Source organism: Typopeltis vanoorti, chromosome 10 (genome assembly GCF_054136105.1).
Source record: "Typopeltis vanoorti isolate ZY-2024b chromosome 10, IOZ_Tvanoo_1.0, whole genome shotgun sequence".
Lineage (NCBI taxonomy): Eukaryota > Metazoa > Arthropoda > Arachnida > Uropygi > Thelyphonidae > Typopeltis > Typopeltis vanoorti.
Window position 1 is genome coordinate 20,354,607 of NC_143558.1, and position 12,458 is coordinate 20,367,064.

The window sequence follows — 12,458 nt, forward strand, 5'->3', positions numbered from 1 at the left end:
AATAATCAATAGTAAAGAAATAGTATGGATATAGATAAGAGAATAAGTATTTCATTTCTCGACTGGCAAAATTGGATTATAGATTTTGGATGCTGAAAGGTGAAATACACACTGAAATAAAAAAGTAGATATTTATAGTTTTGTTACTGTGAGCAGTCATGGTGGGTGGTGAGTTGTGATTGGAATACTTCAAAACAAACATAAAATTAAAATTTCTGCATAGGATATGTTAAGAAACCGAATTGTTAGTGAAATGGGCACTCTACAAATAGCAATAATAATCTGTTTTGTTTTTTCAACTGTGTTTATACTTCTTCTTCTTCTCTTCCGTCTAAGATGGATTGAGTCTTCTCTTGAGCAGGATCTTCCAGTCTTCTCTATTCCTTGCTGTTCGAAAAAGTTCCTTATATGTTCTGCATCCCGAGATGTTCTTTATTAATTTCAGCCAGGTAATTCTTGGTCTTCCAGGTCTTCTTTTTTCAGTTGGAAAAGTATTGATTAGGATGTTAGGAAGTCTGTCTGCGTCCATGCGTACAGTGTGTCCAAACCATCTCAGTTGTTGTTTTCTAATTTTTTCTATTATTGTCTTTTTATACAATAGTTCTTGTCTGACTGTGATGTTTGTTTTCTTTTCTATCCAACTTGTTCTATTTATTTTTCTTAAGCATTTCATTTCAAATGCCAGCAGTTTTTTCTCCTCTCTTTTTTTAACTGTCCACGCTTCTGCTCCATAGGTGACTGTTGATATAATTATTGCTTCATATAATTTGATTTTGGCTTGCTTAGATATCTTGTTTGTTTTCCAGATTTTCTGTAATTTTCCCATGGTGGTCCATCCTATTGCTATTCTGTGTTTGATTGTTTTGAGTTCATCTATTGTTTCTGTTAGTTTTGATCCAAGGTATATGAAGTTGTCTACTTGTTCAATTTGTTCTCCGTTTAGGCTGGCTGAGATGGTAGTTCTGTTCCTCCCTATTTTCATCACTTTTGTCTTTTGTATATTTATTGTCATGTCATATGTTTTACAGGTTTCGTTTATCTTGTTGATCAACTTTTGTAGTTCATTTGGGGTTCTTGCAAGAAGGACGAGATCATCTGCATATTTGATATTATTTATGTCTAAACCATTGAAATTGATTCCAGGCTCATTGTCTATTGCCTTCTTTACAACTTCTTCTAAATATATGTTGAATAGGCATGGGGATAATGGGCATCCTTGCATTACTCCTTTTTGGATCTCTATGGGTTCTGTTGTGAGTGTGTCCTTTTTAATTATTGCATTTGTCTTAGAGTAATATTTTATCGGAAACTGTATTATATATTTGTCTATTGCTTTTTCTAGTAGAATTTTAAGAAAGATTTCTCTGTTGATGTTATCAAAAGCTTGTTTAAAGTCCACAAAACAACAACATAGTTCTTTATGGTCTTCCCAGCTGAGCTCTGCTAGTTGGTGCAATGTGAAAATTTGGTCTATTGTTGAATAGTTTCCTCGGAAACCAGCTTATTCTATGCCTATCATTTCTTCATAGGTGTTTTTTAATCTATTTTGTATAATTCTTATGAATATTTTATAGGTGTTAGGGAGTAAATTGATTGGTCTGTAATTTGTGCAGTCTCTTTTGTCTCCTTTCTTGTATATTGGGATGATCTTTCCAGTTCTCTAGTCATCTGGAATCTCTCCTGTTTGTAGTATTTTATTGAATAGGGTTATTAAATATTCTATTGATATGCTGCCTCCATATGACCACAGTTCAGTAGCGATAGTATCAATTCCTGGTGCTTTATTGTTTTTCATCTATTTTATTGCGTATCTAACTTCTTGTAAAATTTTTGGGTGATCATTATTTTCTTCTATTGTTGGCATTGTAGTTTTGTTTTTTCCTTGGTGGAAGATGGTCTTAAAATGGTGTGACCAGATTTTTCTTATATATTCAATATTCCCAGTTTCAGTCATCTTGTTGTTTATCATTGTTACTGCTTTTGCTGAGAATTCCTTTGTAATTTCTCTTACAGTATCATGGAAGACTTTTAGGTTGTTTTGTTGGTATGCTTCTTGGCATTTCTTAGCTTTTTCTTCTAACCATTTTTCTTTGGCTTTTTTTGCATAGGTTATCAACTTTATTTTTTAGTGTTCTGTATTTTTCTCTATTCTCTTCATTGTTTTGTTAGTTTACAAGTATCTTGGCCTCTCTTTTCTCTTCTATGGTAGCTATGATTTCTTGAGTTATCCACTGTTTGTTTATTTTGGGTTTGGAACCTAGAGTGTCTTTTGCAATTGATAACACTGTTTCTTTTCCTTCTTCCCATTATTTTACGCTGTTCTGGAAGATGGAGGGTTTTGATTTCAAGCACATCTGTTCTAAAAATCGACTTCTGCTTGAGCTATCTTTTAGTTTTGATAGGTTGATGTTTTCTTCTTTTCTGATATTATTTTTCCTGTTGAATTTTATCTTCACTTCAGCAGTTAATATTTCGTGGTCAGTGTCAAAATCTAAACTTCTTAATGTTCGTACATTATTTACTGATCTTTTCCATTGTTTATGATGATATAGTCTATGCAGTTGTTTACATTACCATCTGGGGATGTTCATGTATATTTATTATTAGGGCGTTGATAGAACAATGTGTTTGTAATCATTAGATTGTTTGCTGTACAGAAGTGGATTAATTGTTCTCCTCTGTCGTTAAGCTCTCCGTATCCAAATTTTCCCATCACATCTTTTTTGTCTGCTGTGAACTGTCCTATTTTAGCATTAAAATCTCCCATCACTATCATGAGTTCTCTATTTTTGGGATTATCTATTTCCTGTTGTAGTTATTCATAGAAATTTTCCATTTCTTCCTCTGAATGGTTACTGTCTGGTGCATATATTTGGATTATTTTAATTCTTTGACCTTTTTTTTTTGCTTGAAGTTTGGCTGTTATTATTCTAGGAGACACTGGGTTTATTTCAATTACTGAGTATGTAAGTTTCTTTTCAATTAATAATGCAACTCCTCTGTGTATGTTATCTTTTCTTCCTAAGAAGTACAGTCTTCCTTCTGGTAAATCCATGAATCCATCTCTGCACCAATGTGTCTCTGATAAACCTAAAATACTCCATTTGAGTCTTTTTAAATTTTCCTGGACTATACTAGATTTATGTTTATACTAGATTTGTAATATTATTATTTAACACCTCCAGGGAGCCCAAGACTCATCAAGGGAGGGTACTTACTCTACCACTCTGTCTCCACCACTCAACCTCATCATCTACATCAATGCTATCTACTGTCCACTACCACTAGTATTTTCACAGTGTCAATCACAAACATCCATGCCCACGCCGGGATTCGAACCCACAACCTTTTGGCTGGAGACCGGATAAGCTAACCACTCGGCCAACCATCTAGCATATTTTAAAAATTAGTCTTATAATAAGAATGTAATGCAACTTAACATAATTTCTTGTTCAGAAAAGAAGAGTTGTTCACAAACAATAATAGTGTATCTAAATTTGTAAACATAATTATATGATATGCATATTTCCATATATTGGAATAGTGCAAGAAAAAAAAAGTAATGTTCAAACCATATTTATTTCAATGAATGTTGTTTGATGGCACCTTTTTCTCAAAATATTTTGAAATAATTTTTTTAACAGAAGCTTTGGAAATTAGAACAAAGATAATTTCCACAATATTTTCAGTAAAAAAAAAGTAAATATACGAGGTGGTATCAGAAAGTTTCGAGACTAGGTTTGTAACATGCCAATAGATGGCAACACAAGGCTGCACACAGTCACAGGGAGCACCTACCTTCATAAGTCAGTGTGCCAAAAGACATTGTCCTGTGTACATTGGGAGCTGTGCAACTGATGCTATTCTGCCCACCTGCGTTACCTCATCTGTGATTTCATCATGGACAGCAAGTTAGAACAAAGAGCAAACATGAAATTCACATTTGAAAAAACATGAAATTCTAGGATCATTACCGATGACAAAACTTGGGTGTACAGGTACAACCCTGAGACGAAGCAACAGTCTTCACAGTGGAAGAGCCCATCGGCTCCATGACCGAAAAAGAGGCGAGGCAGGTCTGCAGCTTGACCAAGCGAATGCTCATCCTCTTTATCGACATTTGCGGCATTGTGCATCGAGAATTCGTCCTCAGGGGCCAGACCGTCAATAGCGAGTTCTACTGCCAGGTTTTAAGGCATCTGAGGGAGGACGTTCAACGAAAGCAACCAGATCTGTAGCGTGCGAAAAAGTGGATGCTCCATGACGACAATGCGCCCTATCACCGAGCTCTCCTCACACGTGAGTTTCTTGCCAGAAACAACATGATCTCACTTCCGCACCCACCCTACTTGCCAGATTTGGCTCCTGCAGACTTCGCCCTCTTCCCAAAGATGAAGATCCAGGCTCAAAGGTCGCCGTTTTGACACCATTGCGGAGATTCAGCACGAATCACAGGTGCTTGACATTCTTCGAAAATTACTTCTAGCACACATTCTAAAAGTGGCAAGAATGCTGGGAGCACTGTATTGATATGCAGGGGGACTCAACTTTTATTTGCTTTAAAACTTTCTTACATGTTATTCTTTTCAATATGAAATTCAATTTTATCATGCTCAAGACTAAATAGTGATCACTTCCAATTTCAAACCCTCTGTATACTCGTGTCCTGCACCAGGGAGAAAACATCACTATCAACAATAGCATAGTCAATGAGACTTTTCTTATTCCTTGCCTCTTTTCTCCATGTGAATTTGCGCACATTTTTATGTTGGATCATGGTGTTAGTAATAACCAGTCCATGTCCTGAGCAGAATTCTGACAGGTATTTGCCATTATTATTAGCTTTGCTCTTTTCTCCAAAGTTTCCCGAAATATTTTTGTATGTCTGACAATCATTTCTTACTCTGCTATTTAGATCTCCAACAAGGACCAACTTTTCCTTTTTCATTGTGTCAGTTGCTTTTTCTAAAGCCTCAAAAAATTCCTCCACTTCTACCTTAGTAAAACCTTCTGTGGGACCATAGACACAAATAAGTCTCATTGTCCAGTTCCCCATTCTGATATTTGCCCACATCACTCTACTTGAGACTGCCTGCCATTCAAGAAGATTAGCCTCGTATTTTGTGTTGAATATTATGGCAACTGCTTCTTTTCCTTGATTGTCATTGCCTGAATATAACATTTTGTATTTATTGCTCAGAAAGATCTCGCCAGTTTTTGTCTTTTTTGTTTCAGTCACCCCCTATTATGTCGATCTGGTACTTATCTAATCCTCAGCTAGCTCCATTTCTTTGCCATTCAGGCTTCTTATGTTGATAGTACTGATCTTTAACTGTGGTGATGTTGAGTTGGAGTATGCTTTCAGATTTGTTCCAGTAGCTGACTTTTCGCTGTTCGCCCTGGTTCCAAGGCAAAAACAATGGGGGGGGGGCTTGTTTAACCGGGCGACGTCCCAGCCGGCATGAAATTTTGTCATGTTGTACCATCATTTTGTATATTGGTTTAAGCCAATAAGAATACAATTTTTTGGCTAAATCCCAAATTGCCAGCCCATCCTCGTTTCTTTCAGTATCCAGGTAGATACCCAACAGGGTGCACCACGAGAAGGTGAGTATTGGACATTAGGTCAGAAACCCTGGTCAGTTCTCCGCATTTTTTTAAAGACTATGTGGAGGTCTCCACTCAGTTATACAGCTTTGATCCTTGTGCATTTTATTTATTAAAAAAACAACCATGAACATTGTAACATTTCATTCTAAAATATCATCCATTGAAAAAGAGAATATTACATATTTTCTTCTTCTTTTTTTCTTATTATTATTATATAGTATCTTGTTGTACAAAGAGGAAATCATCTGCACATTTGTAAAACACATTTACTGCTAGTTTAGGTACATAGCATTTTTGAAGTAGCTATACTTTTACTATTATTTTGCCCTAAAATATACTGGCATGTTTCCCATTTAATTGAGGTAGAAAAAGATATCCAAAACAGAACAGCGAAATTTAAGTTTCTGTCAAAAAGAGTAGATGGAGTTTGGTAGACTGAAGATGATAGTGGACACTATTAAGGTTGGAGTTGAGGCCATGGATGTTAGTGAAATGGATATGCAAGGTTCTATGGGCCATATATTTGACCGCAAGGGTCTTGCATGTGTGGGAGCAATATAAAAATAATAATAAATAAATAAATATTCATTATTATTTTGAGTTTGCTTTCAAAAAAAGATGTAACTTTCAAACATGAACTATTACAACAGTATTCTGGTTTCTTCCTATTCTCTGATTAGAATCAGCAGTTAAAAATCAGCATGCACACAATCCTTAATCAGCAACAGTAATAAAAGAGAAATTACTAAAGGAAGAACCATAAGGCTTCATTTCAGTGATGTAAAATTACATAGGTAACGTGGGTACTAGATCCAACATTGTTTCAAAGCCAAATGTTTGTAAAAACTATGAAAGTTTCATAAGTTGATCTGAGAGCTTACGAGAATACAATCCTAGGCATCCCTGAGTTGTCTTGCTTGCACTACTTAAAAGACGTGGGTGCTGTCCAAGCATCCATGTATTTGCCTTTTCTTAGTGTATTTAATAAGGTTTCACTGGCCTGACAGTTATTTCAAACTCATTGGTTCTCTTCAGAGATCAGGCAGAAATCTTATAAGAGCAAGAACTCTCGTTCAGTAATAACGGAAATCGAAATGTTAGAAATGTATTTTTCGTAAGTGAACTCTCGGTTGGTGCATAAAAGTAATTACTAAAGGAAGAACCATAAGGATTTGTTTTGGCAATGTAAAATTATAGGTAAAGTGAATACTAGATTGAATACTAGATTCAAAGTGATACTAGATTGATAGGCTCTGGCATCAAGGGCTTCTCAACAAGTTACTATCATTTGGACTGCCTCCTTGGGTAAATAGATTGCCTGTTTTCTCTCAAATCGATCCCTATGTGTAATGGTGGATGGTGTTCTCTCCTCAGACTTTCCTGTTGATGCTGGCATTCCTTAGGGCTCAGTCATTTCACCCATCCTCTTCCTGATTTATATAAATGATCTGCTCTCATCCACTGCAAACCCTATTCATAGTTTTGCTAATGATAGCACACACCACTTGTCTTAATCATATGACAGGCCTTGCAGTGTTCAAACATCTTATGCTATAAAATATAAGTGCCCTGAACACTGGATCTTCACAGTATCCCTTGATTGTGGTGAAAGCAACTTAGTCAACTTCAATGCTTTCAAAATGCAGTTTTGTTTGTTTCCCCATTAAACAAATATCATATCACTTCAATAGCATCAACAGCTTCCCAAAAACTTGACACCCTTTTCCGGTCAGTATAGTACTTGTCTTCTGAATAGTTACTTACTCTGTTCCAATGTTATTACAAATCCCAAATCTGACCAGCATTGGAATATTGCTTTCATGTGTGGGGTGGTGCACCTAAGACCTCCCTAAAAATTTTTGATGCTCTTCAAAAAAGTGCATTCCAGTTGATAAATGACACTTCTCTTATAGACTCTCTTCACCCCACTATTCCATAGAACAGGGTTTCTCAAACTTTTCCTATGACGGAACACTTCACAAATCCTGAAATTTTAATGGAACACCTTGGTTACAGTCGAGTATCATCGGTCTCATATTCAGTGTAAAGCTAAGTGCACCCTATTGCCGTAGCAGCTGTATCACATCACAAAAATGCAACAGCGCACACTACAAACATGCCGCAGCGCATCCATTGACCGTGCTTGTGACCACACGTTTCCCAGAACAGATACGTCCGTGCTTCACTCGCGCTCGGATGTGTCAACAACCGTGGGCAGCTGTCAGCCAGCGGCTGAGTCGAGGCCAGCCCCTGCTGGCCTTAATAGCACAATCTACGTGCAAAGTGAAGAGCACCTGATTTTCAAACATGTTTGAACTTGTCACAGCATTTAAAACCATTCCAGGCTCGTATTAATTTTGATAATTTTTCACGGAACACTTATTCACTTTCCACAGAACATAGTTTGGGAAACGCTGCCATAGAAGATTAATTTCTGCTTTGTGTCTCTTCTACAAATATTTCCATAGCCATTGTTCAGCAGAACTTGCATCCAATATGCCTCATTTCTGCTGGATGTACAGGAACTTTACTGCAGTTGCTGAGCACACCCTTTTACAGTCAAACTGCATACTCACTGACTTTGCTACTCCTAATCATCTTTCATTAGTTCCACCTCAATTCTGTGAAACAGTTAGCCTCATGAAACATTTCCAAAGGACTGCAATCTTCAACAGTTCATGAGGAGTATCAACAAATTACTGTACTCCTGACCTTGCCCTCACACAGCATCTTTTTGCTATAGGCTCTTTTGCCTTTCATGTGTGGGATAAAAAATAAATGTGCGTGTGTGTGTTAAGTTATATATAATCCTATAAGAATGCTGTTAGTCATTCTTATCATCCACTCTAATATAATGTTAGAAGATAAAATTTATGAACTTCATGTGCTGCAGATATAACTTTTGTATGCTTAACAAACAGTGGTTGATATATATGCAAACATTAATCTTTGTAATACAAAATTCCATACATTGCATAATTATTTTGGAATTTCCTCCATAAACGAAACATTTGAGATTTTCAGAAAATTTAGTCAAAACAAAGTGTTCGTGCTTTGTAACTTTATTAAGTTATGATTTTTGTATTATAGGATTCAAAACAAGAGGGCTTTTCAAGTGATCAACAATCTGTCGCATGCTTGAGATCCAAAATGTTATCTCCTTATCTTTGTGAAAGAATAATTAAACAAAAATTATTTGGTTACTGCATTGGACAGTTGGGTCCCATCAGGTATGTAATTAAGATAAAGTTTATTGAAAAATAAAACCATGTTATCCCTGACCCCCTCCCCTCAAAAAAATGTACACTTTTGTTGCATATTACTGAAAAGTTTTAAGTCCAATAGGCACAATACAGTTGACTCTCATCATCATCATCATCATCATCAAATTCCTGCCATGTACCCTCAAGGGGTGTACAGGATATGACAGTACTACATGAAAAAATTACATCATTACTAACTTCCTATCTACAATTTTCCTCCAAATCAGTCTGTTACTTGTCAAGACTCCAACATTATCAGATCTTATATTTCTATCGTCTAAGGCACTTTGTACCGTATCAATCCACCTATATCTTGGTCTTCCTCTGGGTCGTTTTCCTGCCAACCTGGCAGAGAACACTTGTTTTGCTAATCTTTCCTCTCCCATTCTATTTAAGTGACCATACCATCTGAGATTAGCTCTGCTAACGCATTCCTGGATGCTGACAATGTCAAGTTCTTTCCTAATATCCTCATTTTTAATATGATATTGCCATTGATGCCATCTGTTCACGCCTCTAATCTTTCTCAGGACTCTCATATCTGCGGTCTCTAGTCTTTGGTCAAGTGTTTTACTTCTGACCCAGCTCTCAGATCCATAAGTTAAAATTGGTTTGAACACAGTTTTGTATACAGCTAATTTAGTGTTCCGACTAATTTCTTTCTTATTCCATATGAATTTATTCAATTGACTTCCCACGATACCAGCTTTGCTGATTCTGTTGTCTATTTCTATATTTAGTTTACCATCTTCAGTAAAAATTGTGCCCAAGTAGCTAAAATGTTTTACTTGTTCCACAGGTTCTCCATTCACAACACAGTTGACATTTTCAATGATTCTGCCTATTTTCATTGTCTTTGTCTTTTTATTGCTAACCTTCATACCATATCTATTACAACAGCTATTCAATTTAGTCAGAGAATCTTGCAGACTTGTAGCGGATTTATTTAGAAGTATAACATCATCCGCATAAAGCAAAGAGCTGACATTAACATCTCCAATTTTGATATCAGGTTTAATACCACATTCCTTCATAATGTGATCCATATAGATAATGAATAACAGAGGGGATAATGTACATCCTTGTCTCACACCAGATTTAACATTAAACCATCTTCCTGTACTTCCTTCAATTCTAACTGCTGACTCACAACTCAAATACAGACTAAGTATTGCTTGATATAATGCCCCATTGACACCATATAACTGCAGCGTATTGAATAGCTTCTCTCTTGGCACCTTGTCATATGCCTTTTCCAAATCAACAAAACTTAAATACAGATTTTGTTATATTCCCATGCTTTCTCGACTATTTGTCGTAAAGTGAAGATCTGATCCTGACAGCCTCTATTTGGCCTGAATCCAGCTTGTTCTTCACCAAGCTTTTCTTCCACAATTCTTCTCAACCGTTTCTCAAGTATACTTGCATAGATCTTGCCAGGAACACTCAGTAGGGAAATACCTCTGTAATTCTCACATTCAGTTTTATTTCCCTTTTTATATATGGGTACTATGAGAGCTCTACTCCAATCATCAGGAATTCGTCCCTCTGTCCAGGCTTTCTGAACTATGCAGTGCAGCCACTGTAAGACTCTTATACCACCATACTTCAGCATTTCTGGTCGAATATCATCTACTCCTGCTGCCTTTCCACATTTCAAGCCTTTGATGGCTTTTTCTACTTCAAGTATGGATATGTATTCCTGACTGCATGCCTGGTCAGTGTTTTTTATCACTGTGCTGTCATCACTGCTTGTTTCATTTAGCAGTTTTTCAAAGTAATTACTCCATACTTCAAGGATATCTTTTTCTCCTGTTTTCATTTCACCTTTATCATCTCTAATTCCTTTTACAGCACTCTTTCCTCCATTCCTAAGCTTCTTCAACAACCTCCAGAATATTTTGCCACCTTCTTGATATTTATTTTCTATATTCTTGCCAAAGTCCTCCCATGACTTTTGTTTAGCTAGTTTTACACACTGTTTAGCTTTCTTACATTTGTCTCTGTATTCTGTAAGAGTAAAATCTGACTTATTTGCCAGGAACTTTTGATATGCTTTCTTCTTTTCCTTCACTGCCTCTTTAACTTCCTGTGTCCACCAGGGAGTTCTGATTTTTTTATCTTTGCACACAACCTCACCACATGCCTCTCTGGCAGAATCAATCAATGTTTCCTTCAGAGTTTGCCACTGAATCTCCAAGGTTTGATTCCTGTTCTCAAACTCTTTCATTTTCTTTTCAATAATATTTCTGTATTTTAGTCTACAGTTTACATCTGAGAGCTGCTCAACTTTTATTCGCTTTAAAACTTTCTTACATGTTATTCTTTTCAATATGAAATTGAATTTTATCCTGCTCAAGACTAAATAGTGATCACTTCCAATTTCAAATCCTCTGTACACTCTGGTGTCCTGCACCAGGGAGAAAACATCACTATCAACAATAACATAGTCAATGAGACTTTTCTTATTCCTAGCCTCTTCTCTCCATGTGAATTTGTGCACATTTTTATGTTGGAACATGGTGTTAGTAATAACCAGTCCATGTCCTGAGCAGAAATCCAACAGATATTTGCCATTATTATTAGCTTTGCTCTTTTCTCCAAATTTTCCCAAAATATTTTTGTATGTCTCACAATCATTTCCTACTCTACTATTTAGATCCCCAACAAGGACCAACTTTTCCTTTTTCATTGTGTCAGTTGCTTTTTCTAAAGCCTCAAAAAATTCCTCCACTTCTACCTTAGTAGGTCCTTCTGTGGGACCATAGGCACAAATAAGTCTCATTGTCCAGTTCCCCATTCGGATATTTGCCCACATTACTCTACTTGAGTAATGTACAGTTGACTCTCTCATTATAATAAACTGACAGGGATCATAGGAATAGTTTGTTGTAATGGATAGCCTGCTGTGGTGAATTGCTTTTAACACAGCATTATACCTATAGAGCTTTGGTTGGGATAGTAATTTGCTATAGTAAATAATGTTCATGTAGTGGTGTTTGCAATAGTGGATGTTGACTGTATAATGTGGAAATTTACTTTACCACTCTATAATCTACAATCCACTCTACAAACTATTTTGGTATTCCTACAAGTTTGCTAGAGTGAGAGTCAACTGTAGTTCTTTTAGTCAGTAATTAAAATGCATGGCTAATAATCCCAAGTTTTGCCACTATTTAAGCAACCTGTTTAAACAGAAAGTAATCTTTGGATGCAACAAATATATAATATGGATCACAGTTTTGTAGAATTGTTAGAGAGACAACTGTTTATTTTTTATTTTTTTTTAGAATGAAATTGTTATATACATCTAGTTCGCATCTGCTCGATTTTATTCAGTAACATAATAGAAATGTTAGGGCAATTATTGCTTGTGGGTAAGCTCCACACAGATCACATAACATAAGATATTTTATGAAATTTGATTATGTTAAATCATCACTGCAAGAAATATACAATGGATGAGAAAATTATAATAATAATAATAATAATCATTTTAGGCATAGACTTCTGTGGCTAATTGGTTCAAAAGACATATTTTAGTGATTACACCACATTTTTTATTATTCAGTTATACAATATACT

General features: G+C 35.9%; 1 protein-coding gene across 1 annotated transcript in view; it reads left to right on the forward strand.

Moving 5' to 3' along the window:
• The window catches only part of LOC150102212 (uncharacterized), a 104,792-nt gene that overhangs the window by 32,389 nt on the left and 59,945 nt on the right, over positions 1-12,458 (forward strand). The window contains exon 4 of the mRNA XM_090399524.1: positions 8,701-8,840. Within this exon, the coding sequence (XP_090255650.1) occupies positions 8,701-8,840 (140 nt within the window). The remainder of the gene's footprint in view (positions 1-8,700; positions 8,841-12,458) is intronic.